The sequence below is a fragment of the Urocitellus parryii genome, chromosome X (genome assembly GCF_045843805.1).
Source record: "Urocitellus parryii isolate mUroPar1 chromosome X, mUroPar1.hap1, whole genome shotgun sequence".
NCBI classification, from domain to species: domain Eukaryota; kingdom Metazoa; phylum Chordata; class Mammalia; order Rodentia; family Sciuridae; genus Urocitellus; species Urocitellus parryii.
Window position 1 is genome coordinate 86152568 of NC_135547.1, and position 24540 is coordinate 86177107.

The 24540-nt window shown below is 36.7% G+C and overlaps 1 protein-coding gene across 1 annotated transcript in view; it reads left to right on the top strand.

The window, feature by feature from the left end:
* Positions 1–24540, top strand: part of Pfkfb1 (6-phosphofructo-2-kinase/fructose-2,6-biphosphatase 1) — a 49902-nt gene that overhangs the window by 7340 nt on the left and 18022 nt on the right. The window contains exons 2-7 of the mRNA XM_026407396.2: positions 13551–13676; positions 16265–16358; positions 17158–17224; positions 18080–18154; positions 18782–18838; positions 21052–21173. Of these exons, the coding sequence (XP_026263181.1) occupies positions 13551–13676; positions 16265–16358; positions 17158–17224; positions 18080–18154; positions 18782–18838; positions 21052–21173 (541 nt within the window). The remainder of the gene's footprint in view (positions 1–13550; positions 13677–16264; positions 16359–17157; positions 17225–18079; positions 18155–18781; positions 18839–21051; positions 21174–24540) is intronic.

Here is a 24540-nt window from a genome sequence, read left to right on the forward strand (position 1 = left end):
ACTTTTAACATTTCTTGCAAAACAGATCTGCTAGGGATGAATTCAGTTTTAGGAAAATAGTGCTGAATATAGAATTCTAGTTTGGCAAATTTTTCTTTCAGTATTTCAAAGATTTTACTACATTATCTTCTTGTTTCCATGGTTTCTGATAAGGAGTCTTCTGAAAGTAATAATTGTTCCTCTGTAGGTAAAGTGTCTCTCCCCATCTTCTTTATGGCTTCCTTCAAACTTTTTCCTTTGTCCTGGTTTTCCTCAGTTGATTTCAGTTTTAGATACTAGAGGCTTCAAATTTCCCTGAACACCGCTTTTTGTCTCTCCCCTGAGCTTTGGAAATTCCTTTTGGGTTGCACTTTAGAGAGCCTCTCTCTCTCTCTGCTCTCCCAGTAGTAATCACTGTTATTATTACTGAGCATTTATTAGCAAATAAGTGTATGGGGGCAATAAGTTTAAGTGTTCTCTGGACCTCTGATTAATTAAATTTCAGTTTTTGAATTGTACAGTGGGCCTGTGTCTTGGGGCTGTGAACATCAGAAATATTTCTGACCTTTTCTTGGCTATCGCATTCCAATCTATTTCCTTAAAGTCCTCTCTTCTGTGGACTATGGCATTTTTTCCCCCTTGGACAAGACGTGAAGACTGGAAAGGGCTGATGTGGAATACATTTCTCTTTCTCTAAAGAAGAGATATTATGAAGTTTCAAAATTGCTAAGTCCTTCCTTCTGAACTCAGTCCTTTTTTAGGGAGAAGAGCCAGAGAGGAGCTCACAATGGCTATACTTGCCAGTCTTCAATTAGTGTCACATGGGAGCTTCCTTTTATCATTACCATGACAACCTGTGGCATTCCTTAAAGAAAATGCTGTGGAAGTATGGAGACCTCTAAGACTTCAACCTCTAGGAGCTTCTTACTCTCATGCCAATCTACACTCAGCCTTCAACAGTTTGTCAAAATTACTATTTAGATATTCCTATTAGCCTCTTGGCATTCAGAGCCTTCTGCTCCAGGGAAGCAAATCTTCCTTATTGGCTCTATCTAAAAATGCTTGACTCTTCACATTTCAAGGTGGCATTTTTCTCTATTGCTTCACTTCTCTGATGGGTCCATGAAAGTCATTGAATTTCAGTTTGACTAAATTTTCCCTGTAAAGATGAGACCAACAACTTCCAAGATCTTGGAACTGAAATTGAAAATTTCTTGGTTCTTTTTTAACCTCACAAATTTGGCATTTTTATTAATGTTTCTCAAATCAATGTTGGCTTAGCTTTACCCACATGTTTACCATTTTACTTGCTCTTCATTCGTTTATACCTCCCAGCACTTCCTTCTGTGACTATTTGTTGTGTCCCTGAAGTACATTTCATAGAATCCCTCTTATTGAAGGTTTGTTGGTAATAAATTCAGAGTTGTCTGACAATGTGATTATCACATCATCATTCTTACAAAGTTTTTTCTGAGTACATGATCCTGGGTTAATAGTCGTTTCCTCATAGAACTTTTTAATGCTATTATTCCACTGTCTCATTTTTCATTATTATTGTTGACATGTTAACTGTGAATCTAATTATTACTCTTTTTATATTTTATTTTTTAGTTGTAGTTGGACATGATACCCTTATGTTATGTTATTTATTTAGTTAGTTTTATATGGTGCTGAGGATCAAACCCAGGGCCCTGCATGCGCTAGGCAAGCACTCTACCACTGAGCCACAACTCCAGCCCTAATTATTACTCTTATTAGGTAATCTTTCTATTATCTCTGATTGCTCTTAAGACCTATTTAGCATTATCATTCTTAATTTGATTATGGTTTTTCTAAATGTTGCTTCTTTTTGTTGTTGTTTTTTTAAGTTGGATTTCCCTAACCAGAAGACTGATGTCTTTCATCAATTCTGAAAAATTCTGTCACATAATTTATTTAGATATTGCTTCTCCAACATTCTATATTTAGTTGGACCCATGGCAGACTTTATCATTCTAGTCATATTTTAAAATTTTTATTTAATATTTCTATATTTTCTTATTCCTATTCACATTGTATGTAATTTCTTCAGATTTATTTTCCAATTCACTAATTATCTCTTCACCTCTAATTTGCTGCTTAACCCTGTATAGAGGTTTTAGTTTCAATACTTTTTATTTTTAATTTCTACAAGTTTTATTTGATTCTTTTAAGAACACATGTGGTCTTTTTTTTTTTTTTTTTTTTTTTTGACAGGCTCATGTTTCTTTACCATACTTTTGATTAACTTTTCTTTCTTCTTCCATCCTTTTTGTATTGGGGATAAAACTCAAGGCCTCATGCATGCTAGGCAAGCACTCTACCACTGAGCTATACCTTCAGCCCTTTTTCATTTCTTTGAAAGTATCATACATGTTTATTTTATAGTATGCAATAGTCTTTGCAATTCCAATTTATCCGTAGTTCCTGTGGATTCTTGTTCATATAGGTTTTTCCTGTGTGCATGTGTGTGTTGTACTAGCTAGAGAGTCCCCTTACACACGTAATATACATTACATCCCCAAATCACATTAATGTAGGATGTGGTTAGAAATTCTTCCCACTTTGAGCCCACAGAATTTTATTTATTATTTTTTGTACATGTTGTCTCCTAAAGCCCACATTCAGTGACCCACCAAAGAAACATGCACTTTGCTACTCAATAAACACCCAACATGTGTGTGTGTGTGTGTGTGTGTGTGTGTGTATATATATATATATATGTAATATATATATATATATGTAATATATATATATGTAATATATATATATATATATATATATATATTACATATATATATATATATTATTTAAACAAAAATGCCTTTTTGGACCACTGTGTTTTTTTAATCTATTGTTGTTTAACAAATTACCACCTCCCAAAATTTCATAGCTTAGAACAATAAACATCTATAATCTCATAGTTTTTGTGGGTCAGAAATCAGTGCACAACTTATCTGGGTCCTCTTGCTCAAACTCTCTAAAAAGGCTACAATCAAGGTATTGGAAGATTCCCCCATCTACTGGGGGAATCTTCTTCCAAAGCTACTCATATGGTTGGTGGCAAGATTCAGTTCCTTACAAATATATTAGAATGAAGCCCTTAATTTCTCAGTGGCTGTTGGTTAGAGACCCTCATCAGGTCCTTGCCATATGGACCTTCCCAGTGGGAGCTCCCAGCATGACAGCTGACTTCCAGTGAAGAAAACTAAGGAAAGAGCAAGAAAAGATTTTTAAAAGACAGAGATCAGAATATTTTTGTGACAAAATCTTGGAAGTGATATCCCATAACATTCTCCTAGTCTGTTTTTAAAATATTTTTATTAATGCATTATAGTTATACATAATAGTGGGTTTAATTTTGACATAAGCATATATTCATGAAATAAAATTTATTCCACTTAAGTCTCTAATACTTCCTCTTTTCCTTCTCTCCTTCCTTCCCCTGATCCATTTCTCTATTCTACTTGTCTTCCTTCTATTTATTTATTGTTTTTTAAATTGGTACTTTATAGATATACATAAATTAAGCTGAATTCCCTGTGGTATATTCATATATGTACATAATATAATTCAGTAGATTTCCTCTGCAGTTCCCACATTTTCCCATCCCTTCTCCTTCTCCCTTGATTTCTGTACTCTACTCCACTGATCTCCCCTACTGTATTTGTTGGGCATTTTAGGTGTTTTGAAGTGGGAAGAGTCATTTACAAATATAGCCTAAAATATTGCCAGAAATTGAAATATCTTAAGTTTTATCCCATTTCCAAATTGAATAAGATGATACACTTCTTAAAATTACTTGGAAGTTTACAGAATGCTTGTAAAGAATGTGACTGGCTCTCATACAATTCTTTTCTAAAAACAGTAATTCATGGTGGCAAAAACAGAATTTTATTCACCCCAGAGGACTGTTTGCACCCACATATGATTAGTTTCACCCATTTTCAATATCCTCCACCAGAGTGATGTTTGGGTTTCTTTTATATTGTTTATTGTTGCATTATAGATGTCAGTGATATTTGTTACAATTGATGAACATACATTGATACACCATTATCATTCCAGACACCATAGTTTATATTAGTTTTTTTTTAATACTGGGGATTTAATTCAGGGACACTTTACCACTGAGCCACAATCCCAGCCTGTTTATATATTGTATTTTGAGATAGGATCTCACTGAGTTGCTTAGGGCCTCACTAAGATGCTGAGGCTGGCTTTGAATTTGGGATTCTCCTGCCTGAGCCTCCCAAGCCACTGGGATTACAGGTGAGTGCCACCACACTTTTTTTTTTTGTAAGATTAAAGGAAGTATTTCTCCCTGGGATTACAGGCATGCACCAACTCAGAGTAGTTTGCTGCCCTAAGAGGACTTTGCTTCTATTTATCCTTCCCTTCCTCTTCCCATGCTCTTTTTACATGCTCTCATTCTCCGTATTTTTAAAGCACTTTTTAAATTTTTTCACAATAACCAGATTCCCTAGCCATTTATCCACAGAGTCATGGTTCCTTTAATCGAAAAATTATATCTAGAAACCAAGATCTGAGTGCCAGATATGCTGGTTACTTCTAAGTTGTCACTACTTCTAGACCTCTCACCAGACAGAACTAAAAACATTTGTGTGCATACAGACACATTTATATTTTGGTGTATTTCTACTGATATATATGCTGATCAATCATGAGTTAGAACTGATACTTTTTTTTTTTGAGAGACAGTCTCACTAAGTTGCTGAGAGTGACCTCAAACTTGTGAACTTCTTGACTCAGCCTCCCAAGTAGCTGGAATTACAGGCATGCGATACTGCAACCAGCTCGGAATTTATATTTCTGACCCTGAACCAATACTATGGTCTGGAGTTTCTCCTTTGTTTATTGTTAGCTTCTTTCTCAGACAGTAAGATACCTGGCTTCAATTATTTGAATTATTCATTCATTCAACCCTACTGTACTGGTAGTTTCAGCCCTATTAAACCATAGCTCAGTGAGAAATACATTTATCAACACAAGAACAGTGTATATACAGACCTTTTCTATTACAGGTCTTACAGTATCAGTCAAACCACTATTTTCCATAATAATTTATTTTTATCTTCACTGCCTTTGGTGAGGTTACACTGTATACTTGTAATACAGTTAGATCCATTCATCACAAACTGTAATCAATATTGGGTAACCCAGATATTTCAGTTGATTTTTTAAAAACTTAAATACATAAAATTCAGTTCTGTGGCTTTTGACAAATTTGTGAATTCAGTCATCCATGTATACTGTACCAAACAAAATTCTATTACCCTAAAAATTCTCTTGTTCATTCCATTATAATTAATCCCTTTGACCTCCCTTAGCCTCTGGAAACTACTGGTCTGTTCAGTTCCTATACTTAGTTTTGCCTTTCCAGAATGGCATATAAATGAACTTATACCACAGTGGCAGCTTTTGAATTTTGCTTCTTTCTCTTAGTGTAATGCATTTTAGATTCATCTCAATTATTGTGAGAATTAATGGTTATCTTAAATGCTGAATGGTATTCCAGTTTTTGATTGTAACAGTTTGTTTATCCGTTGATTAATTGAGTGACATCTTGGTTATTTCTGGTTTTTAATGATTTTTAATAAGGCTCTATAAACATTCTCATATGTATTTTTGTGTAAACTTAAGTTTTTCAATTTACTTCATAAGAATTTAAATGAATTCCTATACTTAGGCATGAAAATGCTGTTTCATATGTCTTTTTCATTTAGTTTTAAAAGTAAGTGCCAAGCTGAGTGTGATGGCACATGCCTATAATCACAGCAGCTTGAAAGGCTGAGGCAGGAGGGCCCCAAGTTGAAAACCAGCCTCAGCAATTTAGTGAGACTCTAAGCAACTCAGTGAAACCCTGTCTCTAAAAAAATATATAAAATGACTGAGGATATGGATCAGTGGTTAAGTGCCTCTGGGTTCAATCCTCAGTACCAAAAATAAAAATTTTTAAAAAATAAAAAGTAAGTGCCAAATTGTCTTCTGTTTTCCAACATGCCCGAACCAGTTTGGATTCCTACTAGCAATGAATAAGAATTGAGAATTGCTTTTGTTCTGCATCCTGGCTAGTATTTAGTATTGTCATGTGTGTATGTTTGTGTATGTGTATAATTTTAGCCATTTTAAGAATCTTATTGCCTTTTTGTGGTGTAGGGGACTGAACTGAGGGCCTCAGCATGCTAGGCAAGCACTCTAAGTTGCACTCCAGCCCTTATTGTACTTTTGCTTTTCCCTAATGATTGATGCAAGCTTCTTTGCCATCTGTGCTTTTTGGTCAGTGAAATATTTTTTCAGATCTTTTGCCAATTTTTTTTCAGTGCTGGAGATTGAATCCAGAGCCTCATGCATACAGGTAAGTGCTCTACTACTGAGCTACATCCCCACCCTTTTTAATTTTTTTTTTTTAAATCTTGAGACAGGATCTCACTAAATTTTCCAGTCTGGCATGGAACTTGCAATTTTCTTGCCTCTCAAGTAGGTAAGATTGTAGGTGTGCCACCAAAGTTGGCTCTTTTGCCAATTTTTAAAATTACATTTTCTCTTTTATACCTCAGTTTTAAAAGTTCCTTATATATTCTGCATACATCAGATATATAATTCACAAATATGTTCTTCCAGTCTGATGCATTTCTTTTCATTTTCTTAAGTGTCTTCACAGATAAAAATTTTAAAATAAAAATAATTTTTATAGGTAAAATTTTTATAATCTAACTTTTTTTCCTTTTTCATGGATAAGATTTTTGTAATAAAATAAAAAACTCATCAACAAACCCAGTATATGCAGATTTTCTCACATGTTCTCTTTTAAAAGTTTTATTGTTTTTCATTTTCTAATTAGGCCTATGATCAATTTTGAATTACTTTTTGCATAATGTACAAGATATGTGTTGAGGTTCATTTTTTTTTATTTTGTCCTAGTGCTATTTATTTATTTATTAAAAAGACTCATTTTTCTCCATTGAGTTGCTTTTGCAAGCTGTCTAAAATCAGTTGACCATATTTGAGTGGGTCTATTTCTGGCATCTTTATTCTATTCCACTGGTCTGTATAGTTATTCTTTTGCCACTACCATACTGTCTTGAGTATTGAAGCTTTATAGTATGTCTCAAAATGAGGTAGTGAGGTTCCTGTAATGTTGATTTTACTTTGCAAATTATTTTAGCGATTAGAGCTCTTTTCTATTATCATATACCTTTTAGAATCAGTTTGTATCTAAAAAAAATCCTTGTGGGAATTTTTATTGGTATTGTGGCAAATCTATAGGTCACTTTGCAAAAAATGGACATTTTTATTGAATTTTTTAAAAATAAATGACAGCGGAATGTATTACAATTCTTATTACACATATACATCTTTAATATGTTAAGTTCTCCTATACATGAATATATTTTGTAGTTTCCAGAGTATAAATTCTATACTTGTTTTTGTTACCTTTATACCTAAGTTTTTTTATCTTATTAGAGATACTATACATGAGGCTAAAAAGGTTTTGAGTTTTAATTATTAACTGATTATATATAGGAGTCTGATTGATTTTCCTTTAGTGACATTTTATCCTGTGTACTTATTAGTTCTGGGAGAGATATTTGTAAAGTCCCTGGGATTATCTACATAGATAATCATGTTGACGATGAATAGGGATAGGTTTTTCTTCCTTTACAATCATTTACTTCCTTTGTTTGCCTTATTGTTTTGAATAGGAGTTCCAGTACTACATTAAATATGAGTGTTGAGAGTGGACACCCTTGCTTGGTTCCTGATGGAAGAAAGCAGTTAGTCTGTCAATACAAAGTATAATGTTACCTATAAGGTTTTTGTTGTTGTTGTTTGTTTGTGTGCTTGTTTGTTTGATGCAGTTCTGAGGATCAAACCCAGGGCCTCATGAATGCTAAGCAAGCACTCTACTACTGAGCCACATCGTGGGCTGCAACTATAGGTTTTTTGTAGATATCTTTTATCTGGTTGGGGGAGCTCACTTCTATTTCTAAGTTTGTTAAGAATTTTCATCATGAATTGATGTTGTATTTTGCTAAAATTTTTTTTTTATTTACCTGCTGGTATATTATGGAGTTTTACTTCTTTAGGATGTGTTATATTGATTGTTTATTCTATGTCAAACCAGATTTTAGATATATTTTAGATATATTCCTTGACTATGATATATTAATTATTAATTTTATATATGGTCACATTTGTATGATATTTCTGAGGATTTTTATGCCTGTATTCATGAGGAATGTTCATTTGTCTTTTTCATTTTTTGTAGAATTTTTTTCTAGTTTTGAAGTCAGGGTCATGATGGCCTTACTGGATAAGCTGAGAAGCACTTTCCTGCCTTCTTGTTTCCTAATCAGATTGTGCTATTGGTGTTATTTCTTCTTTAAATGTGTAGCAAAATTTGCCCACAAAGACATCTGAAGTTGAGGAATTTTTTGGACAATTTTTAAATTACAGATTTAATTTTAGTAATAGTTATAGAACTTAGATAATATATTTCATTTTGGATGAATTTTGGTAATTTGTGCTTTTTTTCTGAAAAATGTATATGCTTGGAGTTGTTTATTATAATATCCTTCATTTTAATATCTGTGTTTATATTTCCTATTTCATTCTTTTAAACATTTTTTAGTTATCAATGGATTATTATTTTATTCATTTATATGTAGTGGTAAGAATCAAACTCAGTTCCTCACACATGCTAGGCAAGCACTCTACCACTGAGCTACAACCCTAGCCCTCCTATTTCGTTCCTGATATGTTAAATTTCAGATATTATATTTTTAGTTCAAAATATCCATTTGATTTTTGTTTATATCTTCCATTTTTGCTGAATTCTTCTACTTTTAATATTTGTTCCAAGATTGTTATTGCTCATCAATCATATTTATAATGCATAAATTTTATAACACATAATTTTAATGTCTTATTGTTTGTAACTATTGTTTGTCTTTTTTCACATGATGGAGATTTTCATGGTTCTTTGCATGCTGATTTTATTAGTTAGCTTTGAATTACTACCATGAACTATCTGAGGCAGCTAAATTATAAAAGAAAAGTTTATTTAGCTCCTGGTTTTGGAGGTGCTGAACATTGGTTTGGCCTCTGTCAAGAGTGGCAGATGGCACCACATCATGGTGGGAGTGCATGTTGTAACAGCAGTGGTCACATCTCAAACAGGAACAGAAAGAGTTGATGGGTGGGGCCAGGTTTGTTCCTTTTATCACAATCCACCAGGAATTCAAGGGGTCACATGAGATCTACCAAGCAGTTGCACAAAAACTACCTTAATATGTTCCCAAAGACCTAAGGACCTTCCACTAGGCATCCCCTCCTAACATTACCAACCTTTTAACCAAGCCTTCAATCACAATGTACCCTTGGGAGACATAATAAAATCATATCCAAACCACAGCACTGATAGATTTTGTATTCTGGAGATTGTAATTATTATTTTGAGATTATGAATCTTGTTTACATTGTATGGAGAAGGTTGACATTTTTCTTCTAGCCTTCTGTGTATCATAGTTCCAACATCAATTCAATTTTCAAAGCTTTTGCAGTAGTACTATTTAGGACTGTCCTATATGTGCACCACCTAGTGGTCAGTCTGGTATCTGCATAAAAGTCTTCTTGCTGGTGCTGGGGCTGGGGCTCAGTGGTAGAGCACTTGCCTAGCATGCGTGAGGTACTGGGTTTGATCCTCAGCACCACATAAAAATAAACAAATAAAATAAAGGCATTCTGTCCATCTACAACTACAAGAAAATTCTTAAAAAGCCTTCTTGCTAATTGAGTCTTCAGATCTTTGGTATGGTAATTAGGATCAAACACTCACAGGTCGAAGATAAAATCTTGACTCTTCCCTGTCTTTTTGGTACTTTCCAGTTCCCTAGGATCCCATTTTCTGTCCTCTACTCAGAAACTACTCATTGTCATGTCCAGAAAAAGTTGCAAGAGGATAAAGGAAAAACTTGTATGAAGTCTACTTGTGTCCTCCTGACACTGTCTCAACCTACAGAAAGAATCTCATGCCATGGTTGAGTTTTGATTCCTGGAGGCTCCATTCTGGGCCACTCATGTTTCTGGCCACTTTTCCTATTGCCACTTTTACTGTGGAACCGAACAAGTAGAGTAAATAAAAATCCAAGGGATTTTAGGGGAAATTTCTCTGATCTCAATTTCTCATTTCCATATCTTAAGCTCAGACTATAAGCTTTCTTGTGCATCTGACTGTCTGCTAAAGAATGCTCACTTCTAGGTTTCATGCCATATTGAATTCAGGCTCAGGACACTGAAGGAGAAAAATATAATATTGAACTTCCAACTGTTTAAGTGGTCCTTTGTACATACTCTGGTGTTCTTCCCTGATTCACCACTTATATGTATATTTACTTTTCAGTATTCATATCTGTGTCCAGACATTCTATCAAGGTTTTATATTTGTGTTAGTGAGAGATTAAAGAAGGTTCCAGAATCAGATCCAGCTGTATGTTTTATAGACAACAACAAAAAAATGCACTGTTTTGTAGTTGGATCTTGCTTTTTTTATCCAATAAGACAATCTTTGTCTTTGGTGTGGCTTTAGGCAATTCATGATGAAAGTGATTTTTACATAATTGGATTAAAATCTACCACATTGCAAACTGTTTTCTATTCATTGTATTTGTTCTTGCTATTTCTTATTCATTGTATTTGATTTGGTTCTTTTTCCCCTCTTTTTTCCTTAACTTTTCTCATTATATTTTGTCATTTAAAATTTTTAAACTGATACACAAAAATTGTACATGTTTCCGGGATACCAGAAATAAACACTGCACAGAAAAATAAGTACCACATGATTTTACTCACATGTGGAACCTAAATGGTTGTGCTCCAGAGTGAATGGTGGTTTCCAGAGTCTGGGGAAAGCAGTGGGATGGAGTAAGGTTGATCAATTGATACTAATTTATAATTATAAAGGAGCAGGAAGTTCTGGTGTGCTATTGCATTGTGAATATTTGATCATTTTTATGATCTCATTTTATCTCCTGCATTTACTTAATATTTAAGTGTTTTGTGGGTTGCTTTTTGTTTTTTGGTTAGTTGGTTGGTACTGGGGATTGAACCCAGGGATGCTTAACCACTGAGCCACATCCCCAGCCTTTTTTTTTTTAAGTTGGACACAATACCTTTATTTTATTTATTTATTTTTATGTGGTGCTGAAGATCGATCCCAGGGCCACGCATGTGAGACAGGGTCTCACTGAGTTGCTTAGGGGCTTGCTAAGTTGCTGAGGCTGGCTTTGAAATAGTGATCCTCCTGCCTTAGCCCCGACCCCAGAGCTGTAGGGTTTACAGACATGTGCTAGTGTGCCTGGCCCTTCTTTTGATTTTTGAAATATAGTTTTGTGAATTTAGAATTCTAGATTGGCACTTTTTTTCTTTCAACATTTTAAAAATTTCATTCCTCTGACTTTTTTGCTTATGTGATTTCTGACAAGAAGTCTAGTATAATTCTTCTCCTTGTTTCTCTGTAGGTAACATGTTTACTACCTACCCTTTCCTTCCTGGCTCCCTTCAAGATTTTACTTTTTTGTTATTTTGTTTGTTTGTTTTGGTACTGAGAATTAAACTCAGGGGCATTCAACCACTGAGCCACATCCCCAAACCTATTTTGTATTTTATTTAGAGACAAGGTCTCACTGAGTTGCTTAGTGCCTTGCTATGTTGCTGAGGCTAGCTTTGAACTCACGATCCTCGTGTCTCAGCCTCCCAAGCCACTGGGATTACAGGCATGCCCAGCTCCTCAAGATTTTATTTTTGTCCTGATTTTCTGCAATATGAATTTTATATTTATGGGTGTGTTTTTGAAATTTACTGTGCTTGGTGTACTCTAATTTTTTAGATCTATTTTTTGCTGTTAATCACTAATTTTGGAAATTTTTGGTTACTATGCTTTCAAATATTTCTTCTGCCCTGCTATTTCTTCCCTCTCTGTTTTCTAAGCACATATATGTTACACTTCCAGGTATTGTTCCACAACTATTATTTTGTGCAGTTTTTTTTCATTTCATCTCTTTCTTTCTTTCTCCTTTTTCCTCCATTTCTTTTGCACTTAATTTGATTATTTCTTACACTTTCCATCCACCTTCTGAAATCATCTGTGTGATCATTCATGATTACCTTTTCAAATAGAGCCTTTAACACATTAATAATATCTATTTTAAATCCTCTGATAAATCAAAAATCTTCATCATAACTGAGTCTTGTTCTGATGACTGCATTGTATCTTTGGACTTTTATTCTATCCTAGATTCTGCCTTTTGGGCTGCTTCCTGGAGACAATCTATCTCTTGCATCTTTTATATATATATTTCACTATTTCACTCCTTTTTCTTTTTGGTATCAGGGATTAAACTCAGGACACTTAACTACTGAGCCACATTCTCAGCCTTCCTTTTTTTCATTTTGAGACAGGGTTTCACTAAGTTGCTTAGGTTCTCACAAAGCTGCTGAGGCTAGCCTTGAACTTAAGATCCTCCTGCCTCAGCCTCCCATCTCACTGAGATTACAGGCATGTGCTACCATGCCAACTTCACTATTATTTTTGGCCTGGTAGTGAGGAATAGGAGACTAGAGCATTCCATGTTATTCTGATTAAGTCAGTCTTAGGCAGGTTTACCCTGTGTGTTGGAGGTACGACTTTCACAAATATTTCTGTCCCTCCTCCAAATGTAATGGTGGGCCTAGCATATTTTCCTGCCCCTCCTGGATTATAACTCTTTCCTTCATTTCTCTCCTTTAAATATACAGAGTTTTCACCAGTGCTCTCAGTTTTATTGCCCTTCCTTCTGCAGTTTAAGGGGGGGTTCCCCCTCAGAAGAATAGGGTAGATTTGTCTGGTATTGACCATTGCACTACCAGCATCAGTGAGTTTCCACCAGTGCTCTCATCTACAGATTTTTGTTGCCTTTCTCCATAAATATTAAGGCTTTTTTTAACCCCATAGAGAATATAGAGGCAATGGTCTCAGCAGAATTTCAGCAATGGTTATTTGTTCCATTTTCCTCCCCAATCCAGAACTACAAGATATCTTTCTCAGGATCCTTCTCAGTCTTCCCTGACAGCACCTGGTAGAATTCCTGGAAGAAAATAACAAAAGGATATGAAACCATCTATGTCAACATACCCTATGTGCTTCACATTCTCACATTGGCCCACAACTAGCTTTTAGCAATTCATTTATAAATTTTAGTTGCATCTTCTTAGGAGTTTATATGTTGCTCATCAGTATCTGCCCCAGGTAAGCAAATGCCTGTGTCCTCTTGCTCCCAGCAGATGCCTGTTTTTACATGTTTGCAGTTAGCTATTTATCTTGCAACCTCAGTTTATTATGAGTTCAAAGAAAGTCATTAGTATACAGTTTTCAGCTTTTTTTCCTTTGTAATGGTGGGAGAGATGTTCTTTTCAACTCTACATCTCTGAGCTAATGCCAGAATATTATATAGTTCTGGGGATAAGCTTTTGACTCTCTGTTTGTCTTCCAGCATCCATACCCCAGTTTACCAATTCCCCAACGATGGTGATCATGGTGGGTTTACCAGCTAGAGGCAAGACCTATATCTCCACGAAGCTCACACGATATCTTAATTGGGTAGGAACACCAACTAAAGGTATGTCTCTGAAACCTTCTGTTATACATCCCTCCTGCAGACACTGGTAGAAAACTGAGTAAGGTAGGAGGCCAAAACCCTCAGTATCAAAAATGCCTCATCACCATTATTACCTGGATTACATTACTACCATTATTACTACTAATACTATATCACTGCCACTACATTCTTATAAATTTTATAATTTCTTGAGTAATACTCTATGCCCAGTCCCATGATGGGTGGTAAGCACACGAAAACTAATATTAAGACTTAATGCTGCTGGGCATGGTAGTGCACGTGTATAATCTCAGTGGCTCAGGAGGCTGAGGTAGTAGGATTGCAAGTTCAAACCTAGCCTCAGCAACTTAGCAAGACACTAAGCAACTTAGTGAGACCTTGTCTCAAAATGAAAATGAAACTATAAAATAAAAGGGCTGGGGATGTGGCTCAGTGGTTAAGCGTCTCTGGGTTCAATCCCTGGTACAAAAAAAAAAGACTTAATGCCTGCTCTCAAGATGTTTTATGACCACAAAAACAACCTTCTGACCAGAGCAGTATACTAGTTTTATTATCATTGCTATAATTGCACTGCCAACATCACTACTCTTATTAGCATTATCACATCTTCATCATTTCATAGTTGGAGAAATTAAGGCCAAAGAGATGAAATGCCTTGTCTAAAGGCAAATAGCTGTAAGTGACAGAACCAGGATATGTTTGACTCCAAGCCTGACACTTATTGTGCTAGACCTAATGCATTGGCCCTACTGATAGGAAGAGAAAAATGTTCCTATATTGGTTCTGTACTCTCCTTTTCTCTATTCACTTCCTCTCTGTATTTCCCTTGCCCATCCCAACATCCTATCCATATACCCTTTTCCCTCCATTCATCTTTCTTCCCTTTCTTCAAGTTTTCTCTCTCTGCTTGCAATTGAACCCAAAGCCTAGTACATGATAAGCACACAGTACTGCTGAGCTACATCCTAGACCCCAGATCCTCTCTTTGCCCCCCTCATTTCTTCTTTCCCTACTCCACCAATGGAGAGTTTTCCAATAGTTTTCCATGTGCCAAAACACATGCCAGGCATTGAGGATGAAAAAACAGAATAGACTGTGCCCTATCCTTAAAGAGTTCTTAACTTGATTATGATAATAAGAATACCTTGTATCACCTAGAAGTCCCTGAGCAAGGTGCTTAGGGGGCTTAGAAATGAAATTATCAACTGGAAGGCAATAAAACTTCCCAGATTGGGTATATTTATGCTAGGTCATAAGAGAGGAGGGTAACATAGCAGAAGGGAAGGTGAGAAGGAACCACTCTCAGGGAGGACTACAAGCTCTGAGGAACCTATGCTGAGTGGAGGGACACATGGTACTGTGGCACATGGGTCTTTGCCATGACCCCCCTCTTCCTATCTGCTCCATTCTACTCACTCCTCACAGAGGCCTACATAATCTTTTTTCAAAGCACAAAGCAGACATAACTATAGCCTTTAAGAGTCCCCTTGAGATGCAGGTTTAAACCAAGGCTCCTTAGCCTGTCATTCAAGGCCTCCACAATTGGTCCCTTCCAGCCTCTCAGGCCCCAACCCCAGTGGATGACACACCATCCACAAATAGTCTCATCTGCTGATACTATCTATACCTTTGCTTGAGCTATTCTTTTCCATGAATGCCCTTGTTCCCTACCCTCATTTCTATGCATACCTATAAAAGGCACCTACCCCAGTAAGCATGTTTCAATGCCACTTTCTCTAAGAAATCTCAGATCAATCCAGATGGAATTTGTTTCTCCTTCTCCCTCACTCTTTTGCATAACTCTATATTGTTCACCACAGCACTTAACAAATTACATGGGAACTCTCTCTTTACTGGTTAATTTGCTGTCCTACCTGCTGGTTTGTGAGCTCCTTGAAGGCCCCATCATGAAGACCTGGTTATTCTCTGAGATCCAGAACTCATATCCTTCTTCACAGAATTGTGGTCAATAGTATTTGTTAGATGAATGAATGAAGTATTCCCTGCTTGGCTTCTTATCCTCTTATCCTTCATTCCTTTTCTCTCCTATGACTTTTCACCATTACAAGTAGGAGAGTATGGACTAGAGATTTAGATTTAAATTCTTTGTCCTGATACAGAAAAATGAAATAGCTCTAGGCTAGGAGTTAGAAGGCCTAGTGTATGTCTGTTACCACCTCACTCAGTTTGACCCTGGTGATTGATTGATTTTACTTCCTTAATCTCTGTCTCTTCATCTTTCCAGTGGAGTAAGACATTGAGAAAGTTGCAGTTTATGATAAAATATAATAATTTTAGAGCCAAACATACTTGGGTTTCAATCCTAGATCCCCACTTTTTAACTGTGAAAGTTATTTTCTATTTCTGAACTTCACTTTCCTCATTTATAAAGTGGGAATGGTCATCCATATAACTTGCAGGGCTGTTATGAGGAAAATAATGGGCTGGTAGTTTATAATTTGAATTTTTACATGCACATTTTATTGCTTAAAATTATACCTTCTTCTACCTCTGAGTCCCTCTAAGCAAGGACATTTTTTGGCCACTGGGATCTTCCCAACTTCTTCACTAGGGCTCCCTGCTTTCAGTGTTTAATTTAGGCCAGTATCGACGAGAGGCAGTGAGCTACAAGAACTACGAATTCTTTCTCCCAGACAACATGGAGGCCCTACTTATCAGGAAGTAAGTACCCAACATATTACGGACCTGTGCTACCCGTTGGCTGAGGGAGGCCTTTCTTCAGATCATGGGAGAGTGGGACAGAGTAACCTGGGTAAGAGACAAAGCCCTACTCAAAGGGTAATTGGGACATCCCTGCTCAAATCCTGCTAACCATCTTCTTATCAGGAACCTTTTATGTTCTTCTACTTCTAACAGGAGAGTAGAAACTTCTTAGCCTAGCATTTGAGATGAAAGTCTAAATAGCTTGGCCAACCTTAAGATCTCTTTCCCCTGTGTGATTCTGAGTACTTCCACAATGGAGCCTGGGTCTCATTTATTAATCCATGTCCTCACCATAGAACCTAGCTACAAGTAATCACTAAAGAGATTTTTTTTTTTTTGCTGAAAATACATTGCCACTGTAATGCCTACACTTACAATATTACTCATGCCATGACATGACTTTAACTTTAAAGACCACACACCTAAGCCCTACTTGGGTTGATATGATATTTAGCTTGAGTTTCCTTATCACAAGTATTGAAACACTTAAAATTGGGTCTGCTGTCATTACTTAGACTTTCCCAAGCATGTCACTTCATTCCTGCCTCTAAGCTGTACACACAGATCCAATTACAACTGTTTGACCCCTCTGTGCTTGGCATGGTGCCTAGAACATAGTACATTCTGTGTAGATGTTCAAAAGATGAATAATTTAGTGTAAGATATATGAGAGATGGTACAAACGATAATGCAGAAAAAGAGAGAGAAAACCATCTTGGAGATAAGGGTTGTCTGTTTCTTTCTGTATATTTTTCAGGCAGTGTGCATTGGCAGCCCTGAAGGATGTTCATAACTATCTTAGCCATGAGGAAGGTCATGTTGCGGTAAAGAAATTTCCATTATTTTCTTTGGGCATCTGCTGGAATGGAAAATAGCTAATATATACTGAGAATTAACTATTCCATATATTATTCTAAGTACTTTGCTCATATTAATAATTTAGTTGCACACTACCCCCATGAGATATTGTCATGCCCCATTTGAAAGCCTGGAAGAATGGAACAGAGAGATTACATAATTTCCCAAGGTAGCACAACATGTATATGGTAGGGCCCAAACTAAAATCCAGATTGTGTAGCTTGGTAATCCCCACTCTTAACCACTGTGTACTACTAATGAACCCCTAAGAATTCATCAGGGCTCTACTGGAATATAAGACTATAGTACAAACATTTTTGAATTCTAGAGATTTACCTATACATCCCCAATTTCTAAAGAAGGAAAAGATTCTTAAATTTGCAAAGGGTCTGATCTAAGTTGCTGAGATTAGGGAGTTGTTTCCTACTCTTAAGGACTTTTAAGTTGATAAGGAAGGAAGAGGCCTCATGTAGGACTTGAGGAAACCAATAGCTCTGCTCTGTCAGCAACTCTTAGTGACTAGTGAAGGTAAGTCTTTCTTCTATGCCTAAGTTACTCCACCTGTAAAATAATCCTAATAAAAACCTACAGTTTTTCTTTTACCTTATTATACTCACAGGATCTGGTACATTTCTGGGCAGACAGAAAGTGCTTGATAAGTGTTTGTGAAATTGAGATAAATTAATTCTTCCTTTCCTTCAAGATCCTCTAAAAAGTCTACCGCTTTCTAGAAGCCCTCCACTTAGCACAGACATGGAAAAAGAGTGAGTGTTCTGTCAACACTAGATACAGAGTAAGCCAATTTCATTACCTATCTCTAGGTTTTTGATGCCACCAACACTACCAGAGAAAGACGGTCACTGATTCTGCAGTTTGCAAAGGAACATGGGTACAAGGTACAGTAATAGTCCCATTCTTGTCTAGAACCTACTTATCCAGTACAAACTCCAAAGAAAGACTAAATAGGATACTCAGAACAACCAAATTGGCCACCATAGGCTCAATATATTAATTTGGTTGTCTGGTTTTCCGGAGCATAGTCAGAAGCAGCAAAACAGAATAGGAAAGGAGATGTACCACATTAGGCAATGGAAAATGGTTACTGACAGGTTGACACTGAGGGTGGGGCATGACAATGATGAAGGAGTTGAAAACCACTACAAAAAAATACAACAGACTTAAAAAGCAGTAAAAACACAAAACAACAATCCAGGGTCATTTAGTTTAAGGCCAGAATAGCTCATAAAACTCAAGCCTGAAACATCACTGTATGAGATTCTATTGTCAGACATGCCCCTGGAGATCACTCAGGGGGAGAAGGGATCCATCTATGTTTGAATCCTACCAAATATAATTCCCAGTTGGAACATCCCCTTTCAGAGTTAGAGATCAAACCTCTGTCTCTCTTTCTTTCTATCTTTCAGAGCTGGGTTTAAACCAAAGGCCTCATGCATGCTAGGCAAGACTTTTACCACTGAACTACATCCCCAGACTTAGAAATCTTTTTTATGTTTCTCTTACAGGTCTTTTTCATTGAGTCTATATGTAATGACCCTGACATCATTGCAGAAAACATCAAGGTAAGGAGCAACAGTCACTTTTCCTTCTTAGTTTTTGCTTAGTTTTGGCTCCTACCTAAAGATCTCTGTAAGATTTTTTTTTTGTGCCAAGGATTGAACCTAGGGGTGCTTAACCACTGAGCCATAACCACAGCCCTTTCTCTTTCTTTTTTTTTTTTTTTAATATGAGTCAGTGTCTTGGTAAGTTGCTTAGTGTCTCACTAAGTTCCTGAGGCTGGCTTTGAACTTGCAATCCTTCTGCCTCAGCCTTCTGTGCTCCTGGGATTATAGATGTGTGCTATCATACCCAGTTTATTTCTGTAAGATTAAAGGAAGTACTCTTACCTGAGCTTTTGCTTTCACTTTGCATAGGCACGATTCCCTGACCATCCTGGCCCACAATAACCCCATGGAATTAGGTAAAGCCAATATGTAAAGAGCCTGATAGAGGCACAAAGCATCAAATTTTTCTCATTTTTTTTCACAACAAACCTGCATATTAGGGGTCATTTCTATGTAACAGAGATGAAAATAGGGTTCCAAGAGGATAATGAATTGTCAAAGATTTATACAGCCAGAAAAAGATAGGAGTGCTAGCTCTGCCTTGAAATGGCTATCCACCTAGAAAACCTATGTTCTTTATTCTGTACCACAATTCATATAAGAACTATCACCACTTTTAGAATCTAGCCATGTGTTTAGAACTAGATCATTCACAACATTTTGTTGTTCTCTACCCCATTAAATTACCAGAGCTTAGGAATATAAGATGCCCTTAAAGATCATCTCCTACAATCCTCCATCAGGTACTTGAAATCTCAGTTAAATGTTTGTTTAGATTTTATTTTAATACATGCAAGGACAAATAGCTCACTGCCTTCAACAAATGTAGCCCGATCAAACTGAAACCTTCCTCCCTGTAATTTCCAATCATTGGTCCTATTTTTTTTTTTACCTCTTGAGACATATAACATGTCCAATTCCTCTCTTAGCTCTTCATCTACCCATCCATCTATTTATTGATTTAATATAAATTCATTATATATCTAGGATGGGCTATTCTTGGCAATAAAGACATAGAAATGGTTACGTGAAAATCCTTCTCTTAAGTTTATGGCCAAGTGAAGGAGACTGGAAAGTATATAGACAGAACTCTGAGATCAAAGCTGATATGAGGAAACAGGGGAGAGTGTCAGAATACAGTAGTAAGGATATGTCAGGGAAGGTTTCCCGTGGAGGTAATAGTTGAGATTCACCTTGAAGAATGGATGGGAATTTTACTGGTAAAGAATGGGAATAAGAAAGAGCTTATACTAAGTATGACATCTCTGGGAGCTATAAATAGCTTAGATTGGCTACATGAAATGTGTGATGGAATGGGAAGCAGTGAGAATAAAAACTAAGAAATAATTTCGGTCTTACTCATGATAAGCCATGAGCCACGTGCTAAAAATAATTGACACTTTGGGCTAAAAGATATAAGGAAATGGCAATGGGTTTAATGGGCTTTAAACTGAAGAATACATGATCAGATATGCATGTTAGATATACCCTTCTGGCTGCCGGTATGGTAAATATATCAGAAATAACATGACTAGACAAATTAGTCAGTTACAAAGCCCTAGTTAGTACAGGCAAGAGAAAATGAATATTTAGAAGGGATTGGAGAGGATTTGGTGCCTGCTAAGAGATAAAGGATGATAAAAAGAAGCATCTGGAATGATTTCCAGATTCTGTGTAGGCTAACATTACTGGGAGGGAATGGGACGGGAAATGTGAAAAGAGAAAATGGATATTGGGGGATAGGAACTGTTAGCCCTTCAGAAAACCAAAGAGAATATGTCACATTCTTCCAGTAAAGGCTCCAAATATGTGAGCCATTATGACTCCTAGCCAAGTTTTCTGCTTCTTTTTTCTGTAGCCATTTTTTTTACATCACAATGTCTACTCCTCTTATTAATATGCTTCCTAAACAGTGTGTGCTGTGGCAGTGAATGCAATAAAATAGTCCTTTTTCTAACCACCTGGAGATAAGAAATGAGGAGTTTCTAATCTTTTCTTCACTTAACTGATTTTTGTAAACTCTGGCAAGGTTCTCCAAGTTTCCATTTTCTCACCTTTATAATAAGGGATGTTGTATTTGGTGGTTTCTAAGGGCTTTTCCCAAGAACACTTTCAGAGTCTTTATCTTACAGTGTATCCGTTGGTCCCTCTGTTCTTCTCCCTTCTTCCAGCAAGTGAAACTTGGCAGCCCTGATTACATAGACTGTGACCGAGAAAAAGTTCTGGAAGATTTTCTAAAGAGAATTGAATGCTATGAGGTCAACTATCAACCCTTGGATGATGAATTGGACAGGTAAGAGCCCAACATCCCAAAGTTAAGACCTGGATCCTTAGTGTAGTTTTTATGTCCTTATATGGAAACATCCTCCTTCCCTTGGCCTCCAACCTCTCTATTTTTAACATCAGGGGAACAACTTGATGATCTGTCTTCATGGCAGTGTGAGGTATTCATGAGATGACTGAAATAGTGCCTTCCTGAGCAATATGGACAGATCAGAACCTTTATTTCTGAAAACAAATGCCTCCTCCCCATGGGTGTTTGCTACTATTATTGTAAAAGTATTCTTCACACTCAATAATACTTCAGTTTTCAAATATGTTCCACTTCTTTCTTTCATTGAATCCCACACAGAAGCCCTGTAAAGGAGACTGATAAATATCATCATAAAAATTTTTAAGAAGAGGAAATTGAATTCTTAGAGGATTGAAACTACTTTCCCAAGCTCCCAACACAAGTGAGGGGTAGAACTAGGACTCTAACCATATATTCTATCTTCTTATCATGTCTCTTCTCACAACACTCACATACCTCTTTAATCAGCAATCATTTGGCCCCTTTTGGGCTGTGGTGTATGTAGAGATTATAAACAGGGGGAATAGAAATGGGTTCTATTCTCAAAAAGCTTCCATAATATGTTGGCATATGGGAATATCCATGAAAAATAATATATTTTCCATCATAATACCAGCTAAAGATAGGAGAGGTATTAACTGCCAGTCCATAAGAGATGTGAGTTTAGATGTAAACTGTTCCCAGAACCCTGCTTTCTTTCAAAATTGATTAAAATGGGAAAGGATCCTGTTCACCTGCACTCTTTGAGGCTCAAGTATAAATTGTAAAAAGGACATAAATAATCTTCACCACCCTAAGAAGTTTACATAACATTCTTTCAGCTTTACCCAACTGAAGTACTGAGAAATGAGCATTGTTATTACTCCACTCCTTAGAAGGGAAAACTGAGGCCCAGATCAAGTTAAAGGTTTACCTGAGATAATACAGTGAGTCAGCAGCAGAGCATAAACTGAAACCCATATTCCCAAACTTCCAGCTGGTTTTTCCTTTCTTATATCCCTATAACATAAAAAAAAAATGTCAGATGGGGGAGTTGACAGTGCAAGGACCATGGCCTTTATGTGCATTTTCACAGCTTTGCTTTGTTCAACTTCGGTATGTATGTGCTAGAGTGTGGCTCTGTATGCTCTGAGGAAAGTATAAACTTTTCAAATTTCCACAAACGTACCATGTGGACTAATAGTATATGGTTTTAGGAGATTAAAGAAGGGAGGCTGAAGTGAAAGAATGGCATCAAGAAAGCCCCCAGCTCTGGGTCTAGACTACTACAAGTGCTCTGTTATTTTTTGATGTATTGGTTTGGGCCTAAAGAACTAAAGACGATGTATATAGTAGGCCAGATTTATTTCATTATATTTCCATCAATGAACATTTATAGTTTGTGCATTAAGGACAGCCTTAGCTGTGCCTAAGGAACTCCAAGAAGGAAGGGATATCCCTGATTTGATAGAATTTCCAGTTTGTTGGAGAGGACAGTCTATACACAGTTGGTCACAATTTTGGGGACAGAAAACCAAGTGATGGTTGGAGGATGGTTCCACAGAGGAGGAAACCTTGTCGAACTTGCAGGAAGAGATCTAGAAAAGCTGGGTTGCCCAATAGACAGACTAAACATGTGCTTAGAGTACTGGCAAGGTGGGGGCTTCCAAAAATAAGAAAACTATCCTAAAAACATTTCATACTTAATATAAAAACAGCATCAAGGTAGTCAAAATGGAAAAAAAAACATAAAATTAGAATTTGGTAGGACCTACTTTATCATAAGTTTATAATTTTTATTTTAAATTACACATGGTAGGGGATAAGAATGAGCTACTGTAATACTTTTGGTATTGAGCACTTCTAAATGATTTTACATGACCCTGGGATCAAAGATGACTTTCTGTAGAGAGTTAGTGTACTGATTCTTGAAGGATGGATGCATAGGAGCTCAACGAGGGAAATCTGGCAAGGGACATCTTTTTTTTTTAATATTTATTGTTTTTTAGTTTAGTTAGACACATTATGTTTATTTCATTATTATGTGGTGCTAAGGATCGAACCCAGGGCCTCACATGTGCTAGGCGAGCGCTCTACTGCTGAGCCACAATCCCAGCCCCAAGGGACATCTTTTTAAGCAAGAACAGCACTTTGTAATGGTCCAGTTAAAAATCTGAGTAAGAGGAGAGAAGTACAAAGGGATATTCCAAGGGTACAACAAAGACATGAAGATAAGAATGAAACAAAGAAGCTATGGGTACAGCTTGGTAACATGAGGTAAGGTCAGCTGGGGCTCATGTGTGAAGCCACATAAAATGTCAGACATAGCTGAGTGATTTGGAAGTTCTCCTAGAGACATGCTGTACCTAGTGTTAGGAACAGAGAATAACTAGGAAACAATGTGACGTCAGATATTTTCTACTCCTAGGCTCTAAGGATCCTAGGAGAGATGATTAGAGAGAGGACCATTCTAGAGTTAAAGCCCAAGTCTACTTCCTAAGGTGACCTTAGGCAAATGGCTTTATCTTTGTGTACTTTGCAGAGATAATAATCTCTTCTCTGTATGACAGTCATAGGGATTCATGCACCTTAAAATCTCCAATCCCTGCCAGATGCACGGAAAATTTCAACAAATCCAAGTGCTCTGTGGGAATCATTGGACATGGATCATAGGTCTGGGCATAATGAGTGGGTGTAGACATAAAGGACTTCTCTAGGGAGATCAAGGAAAAGTTTCCTGAATTAAACTCCTCAATGACTTTGGGCTTGTACAAATATTTAAGTTCACTTGATTTTCTTACTGTGCAACCAGTGTTGGTGGCATAGCTCCAAAGCCCAGCTTCCCACACCTGAGGAATCTCTCTGAACTCCTTACAATCTAACAATCAAAGGATTAATGACTGGTACATCAGTGGCCTCAGAAGTCTTGCTCCATGGTTCTAATCTTCTGATTAGTCAGTATCTCCAACTTATTCCTCAGCTCCTCCACAGATAGGTGGTTGAGGAGCTTGGAGCAGGGACCACAAGTTCTCCAATGATGTTGTGGACCACCTCTATATCCCTATGCCCCAGTGCTTGGCACACCTTCCAGTGAGTATTTGTGAAATGAATGATGAACATTGATTACATATTTCCAATATATGTTCCTGACTGGCCTAAGAGTTCCCAAAGGGCAGATGCTGGGTCCCACCCCAAACACAGTGCCTAGAACAGAGGAGGGTGTTTGTAGACTGCAGGGAAAATAGGGAAAACACCCAGTCTAACTCCATTTTCTGAGTGTGGAGAGATAAACAGGCACATGCACACCCAGATGTAGAATATAAAGTAC